Source organism: Podarcis pityusensis (genome assembly GCF_964106645.2).
Source record: "Podarcis pityusensis genome assembly, chromosome: 5".
Lineage (NCBI taxonomy): Eukaryota > Metazoa > Chordata > Lepidosauria > Squamata > Lacertidae > Podarcis > Podarcis pityusensis.
The window spans coordinates 30,035,706-30,056,161 of NC_138032.1; the positions used below are offsets into that span (position 1 = coordinate 30,035,706).

Consider the following 20,456-nt stretch of genomic DNA (forward strand, 5'->3'; position numbering starts at 1 on the left):
AGAAATGACTCTAAATTCCCTGCAAGGTTTGTTTGTGTTTTGTTTTTAGAATAACAGGTTTGGGCCATTTTCTGTAAAGATACTCTGTTTCAACTGAAAAGAGTTATTTGGGGGGGAAACTTTGCTATGAAAACAACCACCACAACCTCTGGAGGGCCACAGGTCCTCTTTGCCTTCCCTAAAAGATTACCGTATTTTTCGCCCTATAGGACGCACCGGCCCATAGGAAGCACGTGTCTCCCCGCCGCCAGCCTCCAAACCACGTCGGGAGACAGCGGGATGGCGCGCTGCGCCTCCCCGCTATCCCCCGAGCTTGTGGGGCTGGCGGTGGGGCTCTCCTGAAGCCTGGAGAGCGAGAGGGTTCGGTGCGCACCGACCCCTCTCGCTCTCCAGGCTTCAGCGAAAGCCTGCATTCGCCCCATAGGACGCACACACATTTCCCCTTCATTTTTGGAGGGGAAACAGTGCGTCCTATAGGGCGAAAAATACGGTAAGTCTGAAGCATAGGAAGCCCAGTGATTCTCAACCTGCTGTTTTTCTTGGACAGAGACAACCTGGTCACAGTTATCTGTGCTCTGGTAATCTCTAGAGCATTGACTACTGCAGGGCTTTTAATGTAGGGCTGCATTGGAGCTTTCTACAATTTCATTGTGCCTTTATATTGGAACTCACTTTTCCGTTTCATTGAGAAAGGTGGGAGAGAAATCCACACAATAATTTAATGCATAAATAGTGAGAGGCTCCTGTTAATTAGGAAGGATCTTTCATTCCACAGACCGCCTCTTTTGCAGTAATAAAATCTGCCAACAGCTGAGAAACGTCCCACTCCAGCTTTCTGGTACTGCAAAGCCACCTCCAGGGCTGTTTGCCCCTCCCCCCCCCATTGCCTGTCTGTAGGCTGATTATTTTCCTCTCTGGTCCTCCACGTACAAATAAGGCTAAGCCTTTATAAAAGTCAGAGCAGAAGGAGAGAGCAAAAACAGCGGGGAGCATAAATGGAGATAAATGGTCAACTGAGCAAAGTTCATGCTGTGACATCTGGGGCTGGGTGAAGCTGTTTTTAATTGGAAGACATGATTATTGGAAATGCTAAAACAACTTAGAAATCTCCAAGAAAGACAAATGTGTCACAGAAAAAATGGTGAGCGCTAATAAATACGACACTTTTTTAAAAAAATCAGGTACACATGCACAACAAAAAGGGACGCGGGTGGCGCTGTGGGTAAAAGCCTCAGCGCCTAGGACTTGCCGATCGAAAGGTCGGCGGTTCGAATCCCCGCGGCGGGGTGCACTCCCGTCGCTTGGTCCCAGCGCCTGCCAACCTAGCAGTTCGAAAGCACCCCCAGGTGCAAGTAGATAAATAGGGACCGCTTACTAGCGGGAAGGTAAACGGCGTTCCGTGTGCTGCGCTGGCTCGCCAGATGCAGCTTCGTCACGCTGGCCACGTTACCCGGAAGTGTCTGCGGACAGCGCTGGCTCCCGGCCTCTAGAGTGAGATGAGCGCACAACCCTAGAGTCTGTCAAGACTGGCCCGTACGGGCAGGGGTACCTTTACCTTTACCTTTTTAAACATGCACAACAGTGAGTTTTGGAGTAAAAATTAATTCTGGCTTCTGTGCACAGGGTGCACTATGTTTAGTACATGATGACTATGACACCCCACAACTGCTTTTGCATGGTATCGTCCATGCCCGTCTACAATAGTTTGGCTGTCTTCCCCTGCAATAGCTTCTCCTCACCCAGTACTTAAAGAGCCTCTGTGGTGTAGTGGTTAAAATGCAATACCAGGACCTGGGAAACTAGGGTTCAAACCCCAACTCAGCTCATGAGATGATTTTGAGCCAGTCACTGTCTCTCAGCCCACAGGTATATGAGTTGGAAAGCGAGGGCAAACCATGTACAGTGGTACCTTGGTTGTTGAACAGCTTGGCTCCTGAACAAATCGGCCCCCAAGTGCTGCAACACCAGAAGTGAGTCTTCCAGTTTGCAAACATTTTTCCGAAGCCGAACATCCGACATGGGTTCTGCGGCTTCTGATTGAGTGCAGGAAGCCTCCTGCAGCCAATTGGAAGCCAAGCCTTGGTTTTCAAATGGTTCCGGGAGACAAAGGGAATCCTGGAACGGATTAAGTTCGACAACCAAGGTACCACTGGATGCCACTTTGAGTACCATGGAGGGGATGTGGGATAGAAGTCACTTAGTGAGTGGCAGAGGAGTTTAAAAATCAGTTTGGGCCAACAGTGAAATCTAACTGAATAAATGCACCAGGCATTTTTGGAACATTGCAATGCCTGAGGTGCCAGAGTATGATGAAGTCAGTTTAATATATAGTTATGGCATTGTTTTCGTCTAACCCAGGGTTTCCCAAACTTGAGTCTTCAGCTGTTTTGGATTACAGTTCCCATCATCCCTGACCACTGGTCCTGCCAGCTAGGGATGATGGGAGTTGTAGTCCAACAACAGCTGGGGACCCATGTTTGGGAAACCCTGATTTAACCCTAGGACAAAACTGATTGAAGAATAATGCAAGCATCATGGGATGCTGCCTCACCTTTGAAATATTATCATGTTGAAACCTCCTTAATGCTTTCAGTCCTGTGTCTCCATTGTTCTCTGCCTGCCACCAGGGTGCACACACAGAACAGGTTTTTGATGAGGCTGTGCACATAACCACACTCAATGCCATAATAAGTGTGCCTGAATATTTCTCTCTGCAATCCTTACCAGGTGTGTGAATTGGATATTATTTTCAATTTTGAAAAGGCGTACTTTATTCTTGATGAGTTTCTGATGGGAGGGGAAATTCAAGAGACTTCCAAAAAATCTGCAGTGAAAGCTATAGAAGATGCTGATATGTTACAAGAGGTAAGAAGAGGTAAGAGAGGTATGAGAGAAGCTAAATCCAGGTTTCTCTCACTCTCTTGTTATTTTATTTTTACTCTTGATGCCCAGTTTGGCTCAAGTTTTATTGCTTGGGCTGTAGGTCACAACCAAATGAAGTCTACAAATGCCAGGTGAATGGAACAAGGCAGACCACAAAAATGTACAAAGATACAAACAAACAAAACCCCCATTAAAATAAAATATCCTTAAAACAGCCTTTCCTAACCTGGTTCCTCCAGACGTTGTTGGACTCCCCCATTCCCATCTGTCCCAGCCAGTGTGACCAATGGTTAGGGATGATGCACAATGTAGTCTAACACCTGGAAGAAACTAGGTTGGTAAAAACTGATTTAAACAACCTTCACTGTAAATATTCATTCATACAGTGTAAACTTGACCCCCCCCCCCCGGTGCAGGTACAAATGACGCAAATCTTCCAATAATGTGCTTGATTTTATTTGCTAATAAATGTTCTGTTGTCTAAGTCAAAAGTCAAAGAGCATTAGGAGGTGTGTGTTTTACAGCCTGTTTTATCCATGTTCACTGAGAAATCTCATGGAGTTCAGTGGACTTATTCTTAAGTAAATGTCCTTTGGTTTTCTGGTGTAAGTAGCAGCTTAACTCTTGCAAATTATAAATAGCAGACTGGTGGGCAAATAGATGACTGTTGCTGTGTGATTTCCCACTCACATTTGGCATTCTATAAACCCTGGCTCGAACTATTCAGAAGCTCTTTGTGTTGGTTGTTTTTCTTATAGAAAAAGTGACCATCAGTTACTCACACCGTTTGCTGAATCCTTGATGGAATGTTCATTTCAGCCCTTTTAGTGTCTAAAAAGTGCTTGGCTATTTTTATTGATTTATTTTGCGCAGCAAAGGGGAAGCATAAATGGTCTGCCTGCTAGCTTCAAAACCAGCAGAGCTGTCTGCGGCAACCCCAGTTTTGGGCCAAAAACAGACCTTGCGGTAAATCCCCCTTTGAAAGACAGTAGGGGAGGCATAGGCAAACTCGGCCCTCCAGATGTTTTGGGACTACAATTCCCATCATCCCTGACCACCGGTCCTGTTAGCTAGGGAGTTGTAGTCCCAAAACATCTGGAGGGCCGAGTTTGCCTATGCCTGGAATAGGGCCTGTTATTCAAAGCCTTGTGGGAGTGTTGCTCCCTCTTTGAAAGTCAAATATGGCGGACATGAACTGAAAGTGCCATGAATAAATTAATGCTAAGGGAGATGTTTTTGGCACCTTTGCTCTGCTCAAGCTGGTTATAGACAATAAGCCAGCGGTATTCATGTGCCATAGAGTGAATATCACTGGAATAAGCTAGCTGTGGTAATTGCAACTGCTGGCTGTGCAAAATAGGCAGAGAGAGCACAATCCAGAACATATCACAAATTCCTAAGGACCTGTTCACACACTAAAGTTCCTGCCCATCAGTGCGGCTGGCCTTCCCAGGCAATGCATTTTGTGTGGATGGAAGTAAAAAGGGATCTAAATGTGTAATCCTGGGACATAAAAACGTAAGAACCACCTGTGGGATCAGGCCAGTGGGCCATCTAGTCCAGTATTCTGTTTGCACAGTAGCCAGCCAGATGCCTGTGGAAGGCCTGCAAGCGAATCCTGAGTACCACAACACTCACCCCTTCTGTGGTTTTCAGCAACTGGTATTCAGAAGCATACTGCCTCTGGCAGCAGTAGAGCATATCCAGCTACCTTTGTAGCCACTGATAGCCCTTATCCACCATGAGTTTGTCTAATGCTTCTAAAAAAAGCCATCCAAGTTGGTAAAGGGACCCCTGACCATTAGGTCCAGTCGTGATCTGGAGTTGTGGCGCTCATCGTTTTAATGGCCGAGGGAGCCGGCGTACAGCTTCTGGGTCATGTGGCCAGCATGACTAAGCCGATTTTGGTGAACCAGAGCACCACATGGAAACACCGTTTACCTTCCTGCTGGAGCGGTACCTATTTATCTACTTGCACTTTGACTTGCTTTTGAACTGCTAGGTTGGCAGGAGCAGGGACCGAGCAACGGGAGCTCACCCCGTGGCGGGGATTCGAACCGCTGACCTTCTGATCGGCAAGTCCCAGGCTCTGTGGTTTAACCCACAGCGCCACCCATGTCCCTCATCACTTCCTCTAGTTGGGAGCAAATTCCATAGCATAGGTATGACCTGGGTGAAGAAGTGCAGTCAAACCTTGGTTCCTGAAGGCCTCTGTTACCGTACCGTACGTTTCAGCTCCCAAATGCCGAAAACCCAGAAGTAACTGTTCTGGTTTTTGAATGATTTTTGGAAGCTGAACGGCTTCCGGGGAGTTTTCTTCTTTTTTCTTGATTGACTTTGACAACCGCCCTTTGATCCTCTGTTGTCAGACGTTTCGGAAGTTGAATAGTCTTCCGGAATGGATTACATTTGACAACCAAGGTTTGACTGTACTTTCTGCTGGCAGTCATATTCATTGGACCTCCATGAGTTCTGGTGTTACGAGAAAGGGAGGGGGAAAACCATGGATATGTTTATACAAAAGTCCCAAATTGTGTAAGCTTTCCTTAGGTTGGTTGCTGCATCTGTTTGATCATTTTGGTTGGGCAAAATGCCTGTCTCTTGGACTGGGATATCTTTGAACCCTCAGCCAACATGATACCAGGAGTTGGTGGGAACTGTATCCATGACTCTATGGATAGTGTGTCACATTTATCCCTGAGGGCATGTATCCAAAGAAACTCAGGATGCCTCATGGGGGAAATGTCTTCTGTGAGATTCAGCCCTGTGTGGTGGGAATCAATGTAAATGTAGCACATAGGACAGTAAAATGGGTCTCAGACACACTTCAGGGCAGGGGTCAGCAAACTTACCGTGCCTTGGGCTGGTGTCTCCAGTGCCGATCACGCGGAGGGCGGGGGAGTGCGTGCCCATACCCGTGCGCACATGCTATTTCCAGCGCACTTCCGGGTCAGAGAAGCACCGGAGATAGCTTGTGCGCATGGGCCTCCTCTGACCCAGATGTGCACCAGAAATAATGCTTGCACATGCAAAAATAATGCACATGCGCACAAGCTATTTCCAGTGCTCCTCTGACCCGGAAGTGGGAAGCCGCGCCACGCCGCTAAGCGGGCGGTGGCAGCGGGGGTCGCCTCGGGCCGGATAAATGGGTCCCTTGGGTCTTATCTGGCCCGCGGGCCTTAGTTTGGGGACCCCTGCTTTAGGGTTTTAGGATTTATTTATATATAACTCCTCCCAAATAGATAGATATCTCACACATGCATGGAGTTTTGGATGTTTTTTATTATATAGGAAAAAATGACTTAGGACTTTAGTACAAGCAGCTGAAAAAAAAATGGAACTAGGTTAGACTATTGTAAATGGATCGAGCAACACTTAACTGGGCCAAATACACCTCCCTGTGATTTTTGAACCCTTGGCTTGATGGACAGCCCACCTGGCTAGGAAACTAAGCTGGAGAGGGGAATTAGTCTACTTATGCAAGTATTCATACAAATTCTGTTAATGATCTCCAATTAGCTTCGCAAATTAGCTGCAGTGCTCTAGATGTTCATCATTTACAAAGCGCCTCTTGATACTGAACCAATTTCCTTGCTGTCACATTATCGTCTATGCGTAATTTTAATAACTGAGTTAATAGCTTAATTGTTCTTTGTTGCAGACAATGGAAGAATATATGAGCAAGCCTGCCTTCTAACTAGAACCTACATAAACAGAAAACAAGGCTCCATACCAATGGTATATGCAAAAATCTGCCTGCTCCTGGATTTTATTTAACAATGAACCCTCCCACCTCAAACCCTCCTGAAGGGGCTGTCTATGCAATAGTCAAGATGAAGGTCAGCCATAATAGCACAAACATGTATTCTATTTTATATGAGCATGATAGTAAACTTTCTTGGCTGTCCTGATTGAATGTTTGTTTTTACGGCAATTTTTAGCTACCTGCCTTTCACTTCCAAGGAACGGATACTAGAACACTTGAAGGATATATTTATATGACTTTGGGTCAGTTTTTGACCAATTCAGTGTAATTTTGTAAAATAATAATAATAATGAACCAACCAAAAACATTTATTTTGAATGTGGTCATTTTTCTTGGATTAATAATAACCATTTTGCAAAAATGTTGAAGTGTTGATGGAATCTCATTTTCGGATTGCTCTGAAAGCAGGCTTCAGTGCTGGATTTACGTATAAGCTAAACAAGCTATAGCTTAGGGCCCCACTCTCTTGGGAGCCCCCCCCCCCCAATTTCACTATTAATATACTTCTTCTTAATTGTATTTCAGTTCAACAATTACTTCGATAAAATACATATCTTGTTATGTGCAAATGGCTTTAGATACCTATTAGGTCCATAAATTACCATATATTCAACACAAAAAACAGTGACAATTTGTCGTTGACAAAGGACAGCTGAACATATAAAGGACCCCATTACATTCAGTAGCTTAGGGCCTCATCAAACCTAAATCCGGCCCTGGCAGGCTTAATTGATTTGTCTGTGTAGTGAGTTATAATGAGAATGTTAATACGCCACATCCTCCCCCCCCCCAAAAAAACATTTTTCACAACTAAGATAGAACTAACGTGGGGCTATATAATGGGTTGTATCCCAAAAAGTCATGCTGTTAGCACGAGGACTTGCACTTGAATAATGGAACTTTTCCTTTCCCCTGCCCCCCCCCCCCAATCTCTGGAAGCAGAGAGGAAGGAAAGGTTGTAGAATAGTAATTGTCAGAGCCCTCTGTGGAATAATGATCAATTAATTGCCTGGAACAGAGGTGGCAAAATGTTCTCAGTGAGGCCCCTTCTCTTAGTTCACCCACCTCTTCCTCACCGCTGTTGCCATTACCATTTGCTTTTCTCTCCCTCTTGGTCCAGTCCACAGAACTTTTTACAACCTGGTGGAGACGGGGAAGCAAAATTGATTTGAAAGCTGGCATGCTTCAGTGCAAAGAGTGTTGGATGTAAATCATGGAACGCAAAGCTCAAGTTATTATTTCTCAGTTATTATTTCAATCAATGCCTTGGGCAAATCACTTTCAGTCTTGTGTTCGTAAATGTGGAAAAGAGGAATAATTATGATCTCGTTCCTAGAGAGGCAGTGTGGGTAGTGGCTCCTGGATCAGGGAGATCTGGGTCCAAATCTGCTTTCAGTATGAAGCTTGTGGAGTAACTTTGATCCAGTCACTATTTCTCTGCTTAACCTATCTCTGTGGGTTTGTTGTGAGAGGGAAAATGGGCCAACCCCTTAATGGGTCACCTTGAGCTCCTCGGAGGAAGCATGGAATGCAAATGTTAATAATGATGGGCGCTGCTTGTAGCTTCCAGAAGCATCATATAACTTCATGCATCACTTCTTTTCTTGCCGCTATTATCTAAATTCTCGGGAGAGCCTCTTCTGCAGTTTTAGCATAATGCTGCCCTTGGAAAAAAAACAAACCCCCAAACCCTTCCATCTGTTTCTTCCGTATTATGTCAAAGGAAAGCTTCCAACTTCTTGTGTTGTTGTGGTTTTTTTAAAGGGCTGTGCATAGTTCCCTATAAATAACTACAGATTAACATTTGGTGTGTTAAAATGTGCAGATGCTTATTCATGACTTGGAAACAAAGTCCATGTGTTTAAAGTAAAAATGGATGATGGAAGCCTGAACTCGCTGACAGCAGAGGAATGATTAAGCAAAAGCAGGACTGCAGCAGATATTTTTAGTGGAACTATGTCAATACGCCTTTTTAGCTTTTCCTCTTTTTCAGAACTGTAAAACTGTGGGCTGGAACACCCTTGTTTTGTGGGTTGTTGGGAGCAGAAGTCCAGAATCTGTCATCCTGATATTCTGGGTGCATTTCCAAAAGAGGTCTGCAGTTGCCCCTGTCAGAGCGTTCCCCTCTGCTTCAAAAGTGACAGCATCGTACGTTCTTAACTATGTTAGTTAGATAAGCACCATAAGCATAACTTACCCTTTGGGTGAATTTTACAGGTGCACATTTCCCCTGACTTCATATGAGAATGTAAAACCACAGGCTTAATGTTAAGTTGTGGGTGAACATATCAGACGACACAGCGATTCTTCAAACAGCTCTTGTTTATTCACAGGCCAGAACAGAACTGAACTGAAGGGTTCAGTCAGCCTGCTTATATAGAGCTCCAGTACAATGTAACTGTAACAGTTTTCTAAAACTATCCAATCACTGAATGTCACTTTCGATCCCTTATTTGCATAACTATCTACAGTATCCCCCTGCTGGCCCAGGGTGAGAACTTCAGTACATATCACTTAAGATATGAGATCACAGGTCTGCCATCATTTGACTTATGCCAAAAGAAAGGAGTTTAGGGCTTCCTGGACTTCTCACTGGTTTGTGAATTTGGCCTCCTTCAACTGCCCAAATCTCAAATAGCTATGAAAACTAGCCAGAAATCTAGGAAGTCCCCAACATCTCCCTTTGGCATGGTGGCATGCTTTTGCCAGTCTCTCGTTCAAAGTAAAACAAATTGAAATGGATCCATCAAAGTAAGAGTGAGATTGCAGTTCCTCGGACAAGAAAATTGCATATTCTAGAAAGAGAAGAAAGAGGGGGGAAATTGCCTATGCCAATTATCTGTGACTCAGGGGAGGGGGGAAAAGAGAAATTTAACACACACAAACCCCCATTTTCAATTTGCTTCTTGTTAATTTTAAAGCATGAGTCTGAATCTATGTGCATGCTAAAATGTTGTTCTTATGATAGAATGCATGACCAAGTCTTTGGGGTGGGAGAAGGGAGCACATCACACAGTTCTCGATTTCCTCATCACCTGGTTCAGACATCACATTAAGCCACAATTAAAGTAAATTGGCTTAATGGGAGCAAGCAGTGGGTGCACGCTGCTGAAACTGCAAGCACTTGGCTTCTCCTCTACTGCTGCTGTGCTGCCATGGTTTAGCTTGTCATATTGTCCAAACCCAGGCATATGACCTGACCCATCTTCTCTCCAAAGAAGGTTTGTTCTTGGATTGGGGTTCACAGTTGGGCGTGGAGGGGAGAGGTCACAAGCCTGGGTTCAGTCAACATGACCAGCCGGATTATGTCTAGTTTTCCAGCAGCAGTGCAAGAGAAGGAACAAAGCACCTGCAGTTTCTTCACATTAAACCATAGTTTTATAAACCATAGTTAAAATAATGTGGTGGGTGAACCAGGCCATCATGTGTATCTGCTAGCTACAGCAGCATTGGGGGGGGGGGGGCTGTTCACATGAGGGATTTGATATCCCTCTCATCATTTTGTCAGCAACACCAAAAGAGCTCTTCTTATTTAATGGAAACCTCCGTTTTGCGTCAATGGCTCCGAGAGAGAGAGAACGAATAAATACCATTGTCTGTGTTCCACAAAGTGTTCCCTCACTTTCTATGGGAAGGCTGTGCTTTGTATTATTTTGAAACATAACTTCCTACTAGACAGTTCACAAGGTGTAAAGCTGCTTCCTGAGACTCCAGCCATGGGGATCGTCAGTAATTTCACGCTTCCGTCAGAGTACAACGTTGCTCAGCAAAGGCAAAATAAAAACATGGTCTGATGTGTCCATTTGTTCAATTGTCCATTCGCTTTTCCTGTAACTTATGAAGAAACAATATACAGGTCTCTATTTTTGTCAAGCCAGAAGATCACCCTGAAATATCAATGAAAGACGGAAGTTCAGAGTCAACATAAAGGTTGGCATTTTTCTAACGGCAGAACATATTCGATTCTGCTTTGTTCCTTTGCCTGCTGTCATGGAAACCTGTGGGCATGGAGAATGACTAATGAGGTGCAGGCTAAGAGGAGAAAGTGCCTCCACCAAACAGGGCTTAGAGGAGACTGGTAATGTACGGATAATGACAGAAGTACGTATAGTCATTCCCTGGTTCATTTCTGAAGGATGCAAAACAGCCCACAAGAAGACAACGACTTATGCCAGAATCTTCCAAGCACTTAGAGCAGCATAATTGCATTAGAAAGTGCCTCAAAATTCTGTGATAGGAATAAAATATGAACATGCTTTATTCATTTGGCAGAATCTGTTTGGTTCTTTCGTCCCTTCATCTATTATAAATATACAGACCTGGTAAATGAGGAGGAGCAGGGAGAGAGGAGCACGGCCTAGATTTGAGTTCATGAGTTCATAAAATTGCCATAGTCTACTTGGCGAAAACAAATGGAGATAGACAATACAGAAAGAAATGGGTGTTGTTCCATATTGGATAATGCACAATGGGATGGCTCAATCTGATGTGCTTTCATCTGCACTGTGGGTGTAGCTGGAGAAGTGCAATTTGCATCTGCCTTAGAATCCAGCTGTGAATTTGCATCTCTTCCATTAGAAGAGGGACCAGTGGCGGACCAAATGCTTTGCATGAGAAATGTTTCAAGGTTAATCCTGGAGCTTCCAGTTAGAAGGATCAGGTAGCTGGTAATGGCAGAGACCTCTGCCTAAGTGCCACTGCCGCTAAGAGTAGACAGCTTGCAGTACCAGGCCAATTGCCCATCTGGTTCAGGATCCTCTTCTCAATAGCGGCTGACCAGGTGCCTGTGGGAAATTTGCAAGCTCTTCTTGATGACTGAAAAGGTGAGATGTATCCTGCCTTGGATCTTGTTGCCCAATCATACCAACCTGCTACTTAACAAGGGGAGACAACCTGGGAGAGAAAACTATTTTCCTGGGGGTAACTGACTGAAATCCCATACAAGCTTCTCTGGGAGCAAGTCGAATTGAACTCAGTGAGATTTGCCTCAGAAAAGACAAATGCACATGCACGCAAGATTCTACTAGCACCTTGAAGACTGACTTTTGTTGCAGGCACCACTCCTATTATCAGAGAAGCAGGCACTGGTTAAAAAACCAGTAAATGCAGTCAAAGGAGTGATATATATAGCAAATACACAGCAGTTGCTTGTTATTTGCATCTGAAGAAGTGAAGTTTAGACTAGGAAAGCTTATGACACAACCAATTTGCATGAGCACAATCCAATGAATTATTCCCCCCCCCCTTTGTACAGCTAAAAGATGTATTATGCCACTGTAAATCTGCTAGTCTTTAGATGCTATAAGTTGCCACAAGCCTTCTTTCGCTTGTGTTTGAATTAAGTGAGAAAGTGATTGGGCTTCACACATTCAAACAATCAAATGGCAGCTGCAGAGATATGGAACACAGCTGTGTGCCATTGCTGCAAAACTCTGGAGCCACATTTTCTAGTCCCCACCCAAATAGTGTCAGTCATAAACTTCCATTTCAGTTTTGCATTGAACTACACATGCAGCAGCAGGATTCTCAGCCCCAGGGCAGGCAGAGGGGATGCATTTGAGGGTAAGAGGGAGAAGTCAGACAAAGCCCTGAAGGTTAGCTATGTGACCACAGGCTCCAAAAGACAATGGGAATTGGGAATTAGCAGGAAATTTAAGCCAGAAAGCCAATCACCAGTGGTAGCTGGTAGGAATTTCTCTCCCCACAGCACAACCGCCCTGGGATCTTTAGATGAAAGGTGATATACAAATTCAATAAACAGCAACAACAACTTGGAGTGGCCTAAGGGCAGGTTGTGTTTTTCTGCCTAGTCTTGCACTGACTGGATATAAATATCATAAATGATATAGACTTAAAATTAGATGACTGAAGATGGTCTGAAGATGGTCAATTCTCAGCGTACAAACAACTACCTTCTACCTTGTCAGGCCAACAATCTATCCAGCTCAGTATTGTTTACCTTGACTGTCAGTACCTCTCCAGGATTTCAGACATGACAACTTTCCCAGCCCTACCAGACTGGTTAGTGCAATTGGTAAAGCACGAGATTCTTAATCTCAGGGTTGTGGGTTCGAGCCCCATGTTGGGCAGAAGATTCCTGCTTTGCAGGGGGTTGGACTAGATAACCCTCACCGTCCCTTCAAACTCTATAAATATATGACAGGAATTGAACCTGGGACTTTCAGTGCGCAAAGCAAATACAGTGGTACCTCTGGTTGCAAACAGGATCCGTTCCGGAGGCCTGTTCGCAACATGAAAAAACGCAACCCACAGCGGCACGTCTGCACACGTGTGGGTTGCAATTTGCCGCTTCTGCGCATGTGCGTGACGTCATTTTGCACGACTGCACATGTGTGAGTGGCAAAACCTGGAAGTAACCCTTTCTGGTACTTCCAGGTCGCCGTGAGATGTAGCCTGAAAGAACGTAACATGAAGCGGACGTAACATGAGGTATGACTGTCCTCTTGCACTGAGCTGCAACCTTTTCACTTTAAAAAAATTTTTGGGCAGGTTCTCCAGGGCATTAAGAGACATGACTTTGTTCTGAGAGAAATTTGGGTAAATTGTGGTTCAACTTTGTCTTTTGATCAGAAGGAAGGCTTGTGAACTTTGGAAGCTTGTGCCTGACATTTAGAAAGTCTGCTCCATCAAAAGCCCCCTCTCACAAGTCTCTCCTCAGCTGCAGCAATATACCTCGAATGGCCTGGAGTTCACAAACCGCTTAATAAAAATAAATCTCTATAGGGTATACCTGAAACAATATAAAATAATAATCAGTCATGCCCAGATAAAATAAGCAAAATGTAGGGGGGATATTAAATTATGCTAAACAACTAACTTATGAGACCTGATGGTGAAGGGTGGGTAAGAAATTGAATTAAATAAATAAGAAGAGCCTGCTGGATCAGGCCAATAGCCCATCTCGTCCTTCCTGCTGTTCTCATAGTGACCAACCACACCACATAATATAACTGGATAGACTTACTTATATTATAATAAAAACTTGCCACTCCTTGGCTCTATTCAAACTAAGCCTGGTCACAGCAAGGCTAAATCACTTTGAGATATTTTTGGGGAAGCGATTCATAAATGGACTCAAATAAATGAATAATTGTGTGGGGAGACATTGGAGTGTTCACGCCCATCTTGCCCCCTACATGGCAAGGTTGGGTGGAAAGGTCTGCAGGAGGCTCCCATCTGGCAGAATGTACTCTGTGACAGGGAGTCCTGCACTATCTGAGTTTCCAATGAAGAGGAGTTTCCTGAGCATGCTCAGTCAAAGGGGCGCAGAAGCCCCTTTCACATACTCTCCAAGTGTCCTGTTTTAAGCGGGACATTCAGGATTGATGGAAGCTGCCTCAGCTTCCGACCCCCAGCTTCTGCCCCGGCTCCTGTGCTCTAGATGGGGATTTTTTGGGCTCCGCAAATCAGTTGGCTCACACCAGAGCATGAGACCAAAAAATGGGGGAAACCCCTTACCTTGACTCTGCCACTCTTCTTCCTCTATCTGCCATGGTCTGCAGGGCTGGCGAAGGAAGACTAGGTGGACACCAGTGGGCAAAGGTAGGAGCGGGGGGTAAGCAAGAGGGATGGTGGGGGTGCCCCGATTTCCCCTCTTTAAATGATGGGGGTTAGGCTTTCAACACAAAGTAGGGGAGTGGTGATGGAGAAGATGTACTTGGCTACAGTGAGGGTGGAGGGTGGGCCCTTGCACCTTACACCCATTTAGGTTTCACCTGATGAGGATGAATGATTGGTTAAAGGGCAGGTTTTGGGGCTGGGCCTTGATCATCAGCTGCAAGTGGGAGCACCCCAAATCTCTTCCGAAGAAGCTTAACTTGATCCAGTTGATAGCAGGCAGGAAGAATCATTTCCTGCTTTCTCTTGAAACTAAGGCTTTGGTTTCTTGCTAGATTTCAGCTGGTCATCTGATGCAGCCCCTCACAAGCTGAGAAGGCAGCCAATTAGTCCCCATGTGGGCGGGTGAACAGTTCCCCTTAAAGGAACCACCTCTCACTGCAAACAGCTGAAATGTCTAGTGGGGTCATGTTTTCTGCTCCTTTTCATCTAGACAGTATTTTCTTCTAATGAGGGAATGTATAATTTATTGGGATCAGGGAGACGTTCTTCAATTTGAGTCTGCCGGTCTTCCTTGATGCTTGCTGGAACAGCTTCTGCCTAAAGCGCTCGCTCCACAGTTTCCCTCCGCCTTTCCACCTGGACCAGTTCCTTCTGTTGAAATTGATGAAATGAATGTCAGTATCCTACCCCCACAAATCCTCCGAGTTTGTCTCATCTTAAATGCGAGGGACCAAAAGTTTTTTTATTTCTTTGAGCCTGCACGGATCTCCTGATCGAAGTGGAATTTGTTATGGGAATAAAAACGCTTTGAAGACACTTTATTAATATATTAATGCACGTTTTTAAATGCAAGCAGATTGGCATTTCATCTTTCCGTCTTTCGTTACATACCGTAATGTGAGGCGTTGATTGGAATTTTAAATTGCCACTTAAAAATTAAGAGAGACGTTGACTAAGGAAATGCTTAAGCATGTTTAAAAGGTAAAGGATGGAAAAGAGCCCAGTAATAGTAGATCTCCCAGCCAGCCAGGCTATGCTCTGTGGGCCAAGGGTGTCTTGTAAGACTGTCAGCTCTGGACCCAAAGCCTGAAGCCAGTCAAGTGACCTGACAAGTCAGGGTGGCACATCAATCATATAAAAATCTTTGCTGCCATTTCTTCAGTCTGAGAAACTTGGAATACAGGGTGGCAAGCAACACAGGGGAGGGCCAAGGATCAAAGTTGGAACATCTGCTTTACATGAGGAACATCTCAGGTTCAATCTCCAGGTAGGGAAACCTTGGAGAACCATTGTCAGTCTGGGCTAAATGAACCAACCGTCTGATTCAGTATAAAAGAGTTTCTGACATTCCTAACACCATCTTTCTAACACCAGCCTGACTCCCTCCTTTGGCAATCTTTACAAAACTTTAGCTTATGGTTGCCATTAATTTTGATTTTAATTAATTTTTATAATGTTTTTATAATGTTGCACTATTTTAGTGTTGTTAGCCGCCCTGAGCCCGGCTTCGGCTGGGGAGGGCGGGATATAAATAAAATTTATTATTATTATTATTATTATTAATAATATTATTCTGTCCTCACCCCATCTAGCCTTGCCTGCCTGCCTGTTCTAATATCTGACCACCAGCTCATCTTCCATCAGGTCATCTTGCTGCCTCTGGCTTTTCTGGACTTGTGCTGTATTCAGCTAACATTTATATATTATTTTATTTTATTTAACGGAATTTGTACACCACTTGATTGCAACAAAACCTCTACGAGGTTTACAAGAAATATTAAAAGTTACTGTTAAAACTTGCACTCAGAGTATCTGGAATTAATGGACCTAAGTAAGTCATGAACGTAAATTTCAGTGGGTCTAACTCTGAGCAAAAAGTTGGCTGACTAGAATCCCTTGTTTGCCTGGCCTCCAGGCAGACACCTGTGACCACATTGCCTGCTTCTGGTCCATTCAACCCTCACCCACCCATGTCAGAATTGAATCCCAGCCACAGCCTATCATAAAGCTAATCTCCAGACCCCAAGCGGAGCAAGACACCAGAAGGCCGCCATTTTAATCGGCAGCCCGGTGTTTCTGATATCTTAGTTCTACCCTGACTCTTTGCCTCTGGCTCCTTTTCAAAACCATAAACAGTATTCAAAACAACTGTTTTGAGGTTCCATCTGCACTATTCTTTTAAAACAGTTTCATACCACTTTAAAAAGCCATGGCTTCCCCCCCAAAATACTGGGAGTTGTAGTTTGTGAAGGGTGCTGAGAGTTGTTAAGAGACCACTATTCCTCTCACAGAACTACAATTCCCAGAGTTCCCTGGGGAAAGGGATAGATTGTTAAACCACTCTGATGATTGCAGCTCTATGAGGAGAATAGAAGTCTCCTAAGGGACGCAAATGGCGCTGTGGGTTAAACCACAGAGCCTAGGGCTTGCCGATCAGAAGGTCAGCAATTCGAATCCCCGCAACGGGGTGAGCTTCTGTTGCTCAGTCCCTGCTCCTGCCAACCTAGCAGTTCGAAAGCACGCAGGGCAAGTAGATAAATAGGTACCACTCTGGCGGGAAGGTAAATGGTGTTTCCGTGCGCTGCTCTGGTTCGCCAGAAGCGGCTTAGTCATGCTGGCCACATGACCCGAAAGCTGTATGCCGGCTCCCTTGGCCAGTAAAATGAGATGAGGGCCGCAACTCCAGAGTCCTCTGCGACTGGACCTGATGGTCAAGGGTCCCTTTACCTTTACGGATCTTCCACACCCTTCACAAACTACAGCTCCCATGATTCTATGGGGATACCATGACTGTTATATGACTATGCACTACTTTAAGTGTATAAGACACATGGTGCCTGTGACTGTATTGTTGTGCCTCAGTTTTTGCCTTCCTAAGGTAGCACAGCAAAGTGCTTTCAGTTGCCTGAAGCAGAAGCCAACAAGCTTATTAGGAAGATACCTGTGGTTTTCTGCCACCTCTCTAACTTTGCTCCAGTCTGTCTCAGACATGATCCATTTGCCCAAAATTTAAACAGTTTTGTCTTGAATTTGGATGTTTACAGTTTGACAAGCATGTACGGTGAGCAGTAATGGGCAGACAGACACTTGTGTGTGCCTTTTCCAGTCAATCATTGCCAATCATTGGTTGTTTGGTATATTCCTGTGAAGATCTAGCAAATCTCCCTTCTACAAAGCAGTTTGGGTGACCTCTGGCAACAAGCAATGCTCACTCTATCCCATCCCACTATTATGCTGTATATCTAAGAGTAGAAAAGGAGAAAGCTTTCTATTTGTGAAGCATTGCCTGAGGGAACTGCCGTCTAGGTTTTATTGCTTCGCCAGGAACAGGAATGAGGCATGAATACAGCATATACACGTTTGATTTCATATCACTGCAGATGTGGTATGAATGTCATAGATATAAAGCAATAGAATTTCTCGCAAGTACTGATTTTTTAAATATATGCTTTCCTCTCTGGCCTCCCTCTCGTTGTCTCTCCACACTCACACACAATAGTATTTTGTTTTGTCAGCTTTTTCATTGACTTGCAGAGGAGTGGAATCAAAATGAAATGTATTCACACCTTGGTCCTGGTTTAGTGGTTATAAATTCTATTGTGATCATGCATTTAATTTTAAAGATGTGACTGTAGCTGGTTTGAGCTAAAATAGGCTGTTCTGCAAATCCAAGTACCAGCACAGTCCATATCTATTTTATGTCCACATAGGAATTATTCTTGGACAAAGTATATTCAACTGGGCATCTGATCTCTGCAATCTTTCCCTTCCTCCTAGAAAGCCTTTATCCTTTTGCTGACCTACTGCTCTGACCACACAGCTCAGGTAGGAATGGAAATGAAATCTGCTGAACTCAGGTTCTGAATAGAACTCAGCAGGTCCAATTCACTTGTGGTTGTTTTGGGAATTGACTGCTCTGCCAGATTCCCTATATGGCTACCACAGAGGGCTTCTCCTGCCATTTGCACCTTGAAGAATGGATAAAATTTCACCCTCTGATGCCATCACTTCCGTGTGTGCGTGTTCCATTTGTTTCAAGGTATAAACGGTGGCAGGAGTCCTGTGTGCTAGCTACTCATCCTCATCAATTGGAAAGCTCTCAGATCACCTCATCAGTTGTAAGGAAAAGAAAAGAAAGTTCCCAGACCATCTTACAGTTCTCTCTCTCTCTCTCTCCCTCTCTTTCTCTCTGTGTGTGCTTTTTAATTTTCCCAATAATTATCCTAGAAAATATGAAAGCTAAAATGAAACAGACTTGGGCCACTGCATCTGTCCCAATATAGCCAATGAACACATTTGCATGGACTGTGCAGTCTATGACCAGGACTCATAGCATCATAAAATTGAAGAGCTGGAAAGCACTACGAGGGGCATCTAGTCTTGTCATTACTTTACAGCACTGCCATTAGCATGGAATTATTATTGTTGGAGAATTAGCAGCACAGCATTAACTTAATAAAATGCTGCAGCATCAATGTATATATTTTGGAATTTTGACAAGGACTTGCATTAGCTTACAAGTGCCCTAATTATCAGGCTGCATTGCATCATACAGCGTAGCATATTTTTAGCTATTCTCCTACCCAACTGCCCCACCCCATTTTAAGAGGCCACATATATGCATACCAGCCTAAAACTTAGGAAAGAATCCTAACTTTCTATGGACTGTTAGAATTATTACTTTTTAAAAAAAGGAGAAGAAGAAGAAGGATTGGGGAGGTGAAGGTGGATTTTTTGATCAGGTTTTATTTTAAGACTGAAGAGTCCCATGAGATATCAATACGTACTGAGCCAACATCAAAAGTTGCTGGAAGATGTAGCAGACAAATGCATATTTGAGTCTCACTTCCAGTTTTCACTACTTCCTTTGGCTAAAGTTCCAAAGAAAAGGGGCCCCAACAGAAGTTGTATTATTATTATTATTATTATTATTGCACATTCATGCTGATTTGTGCTCATGACACTAATAAGGTGGTCACACATGATGTCTAAGTTGAAAAATTTTGGTTAATTTTGCTGCATTAAATGTGCATTCTGTAGTTGCCCTTCTTTGTAATGTTTTATTTTGAAATCTTTGAGAAATCTTCAAACTCTACCTAAATGTATTTCAGCAAAGACCTGAAAGAAATAGCAAAAAATTATTCATCAGGGCAAGAGACCTAGATTGTGACTAATTGTATTGTATCAACATTCCCAGAGAGGGGGTCTGGGTCTACCACATTTGCAAAGATACCATGATGCGGACTTCCGGGGTGGCGCCATCGGCAATGGCGGACTCCCTCTGAACTGGAGGGACCAGCTCCGCGCGAAACGGGTCTTTTCCGCTGCGGCGAAGCGGGGACCCTTTTAGAAATCACAGGCGGATGAAGCCTGTGACCGTGGGACTCGGCGGGCACCCTTAGCGCCCCCCCAACCCGCAAAGGAACCCACTAACGGGCTCCGAAGCGAAGAGGGGGAAGTGGCGCGGTGCTGTGAGTCAATTGCTTTTTCCGTGGAGCGAAGCCGCATAGCCGTTGCCGGAGAGCGCTGCCTTTTTCCTGGGACAATTTGGCATCTAAAATAATCACCCGTGAGTACTTAAACATTGAACAATTGGACTTCAAATAAGAACTGGCGATTGGAAAGGAATTGGACTTAAAAATTTACCTTAATTTGGTACTGAAACGGGAAGGTCTAAACAGGAAGTCAGCCTTCCGTTTCCTTGTAGTCAGAAGAAAGCAAAGACAACGTAAACTAGAGCTTAGAAAATCACTTTCAAAGGATTGGTTTTCACCATTTAAAATCGTTGAACCCCCCTTCGGTAGCAGGAGAAGAAGGGGGATCTTTTCTGGACTGTTTAAACCTGCAGAAGTGAGTTTAAAGTAAAGTAACTTTCCACCATCCTGATCCTGGAGCGGGGTGTCAGAATTGACGTTTGAAGCTCATTGACCAGAGACAAATGTTTTTGACAGATAGTTAAAAGAAGAGTAATATTGTGATTCCACTGTTTCCTTTCGCATTTTAAAGGAACAAATATTGACAAAATATCTTAAAAAAAGAAACTTTGTTGCTATTGTCCTTAAAAGAAAGAACAATCAGAAGTTTTCCCCCTAGAGGGGGACTGTGAAACTGTAACTAATTCTAGGGAGCTTGCAGCTGCCACAGATTACAACCGTGGGAAAGGACTTGTGACCTTGTAGGACAATGTTCTCAGAAGCACTGTTGGGTGCTTTCTGTAAAATAAATG

The 20,456-nt window shown here is 44.2% G+C and overlaps 1 protein-coding gene across 1 annotated transcript in view; it reads left to right on the top strand.

Annotated features, from left to right (window-relative positions):
* The window catches only part of AP1S3 (adaptor related protein complex 1 subunit sigma 3), a 28,099-nt gene extending 21,143 nt beyond the window's left edge, over window positions 1-6,956 (top strand). The window contains exons 4-5 of the mRNA XM_081007018.1: window positions 2,728-2,865; window positions 6,545-6,956. Of these exons, the coding sequence (XP_080863144.1) occupies window positions 2,728-2,865; window positions 6,545-6,580 (174 nt within the window). The 3' untranslated portion in view covers window positions 6,581-6,956. The remainder of the gene's footprint in view (window positions 1-2,727; window positions 2,866-6,544) is intronic.
* The last annotated feature ends 13,500 nt before the right edge of the window (window positions 6,957-20,456 follow it).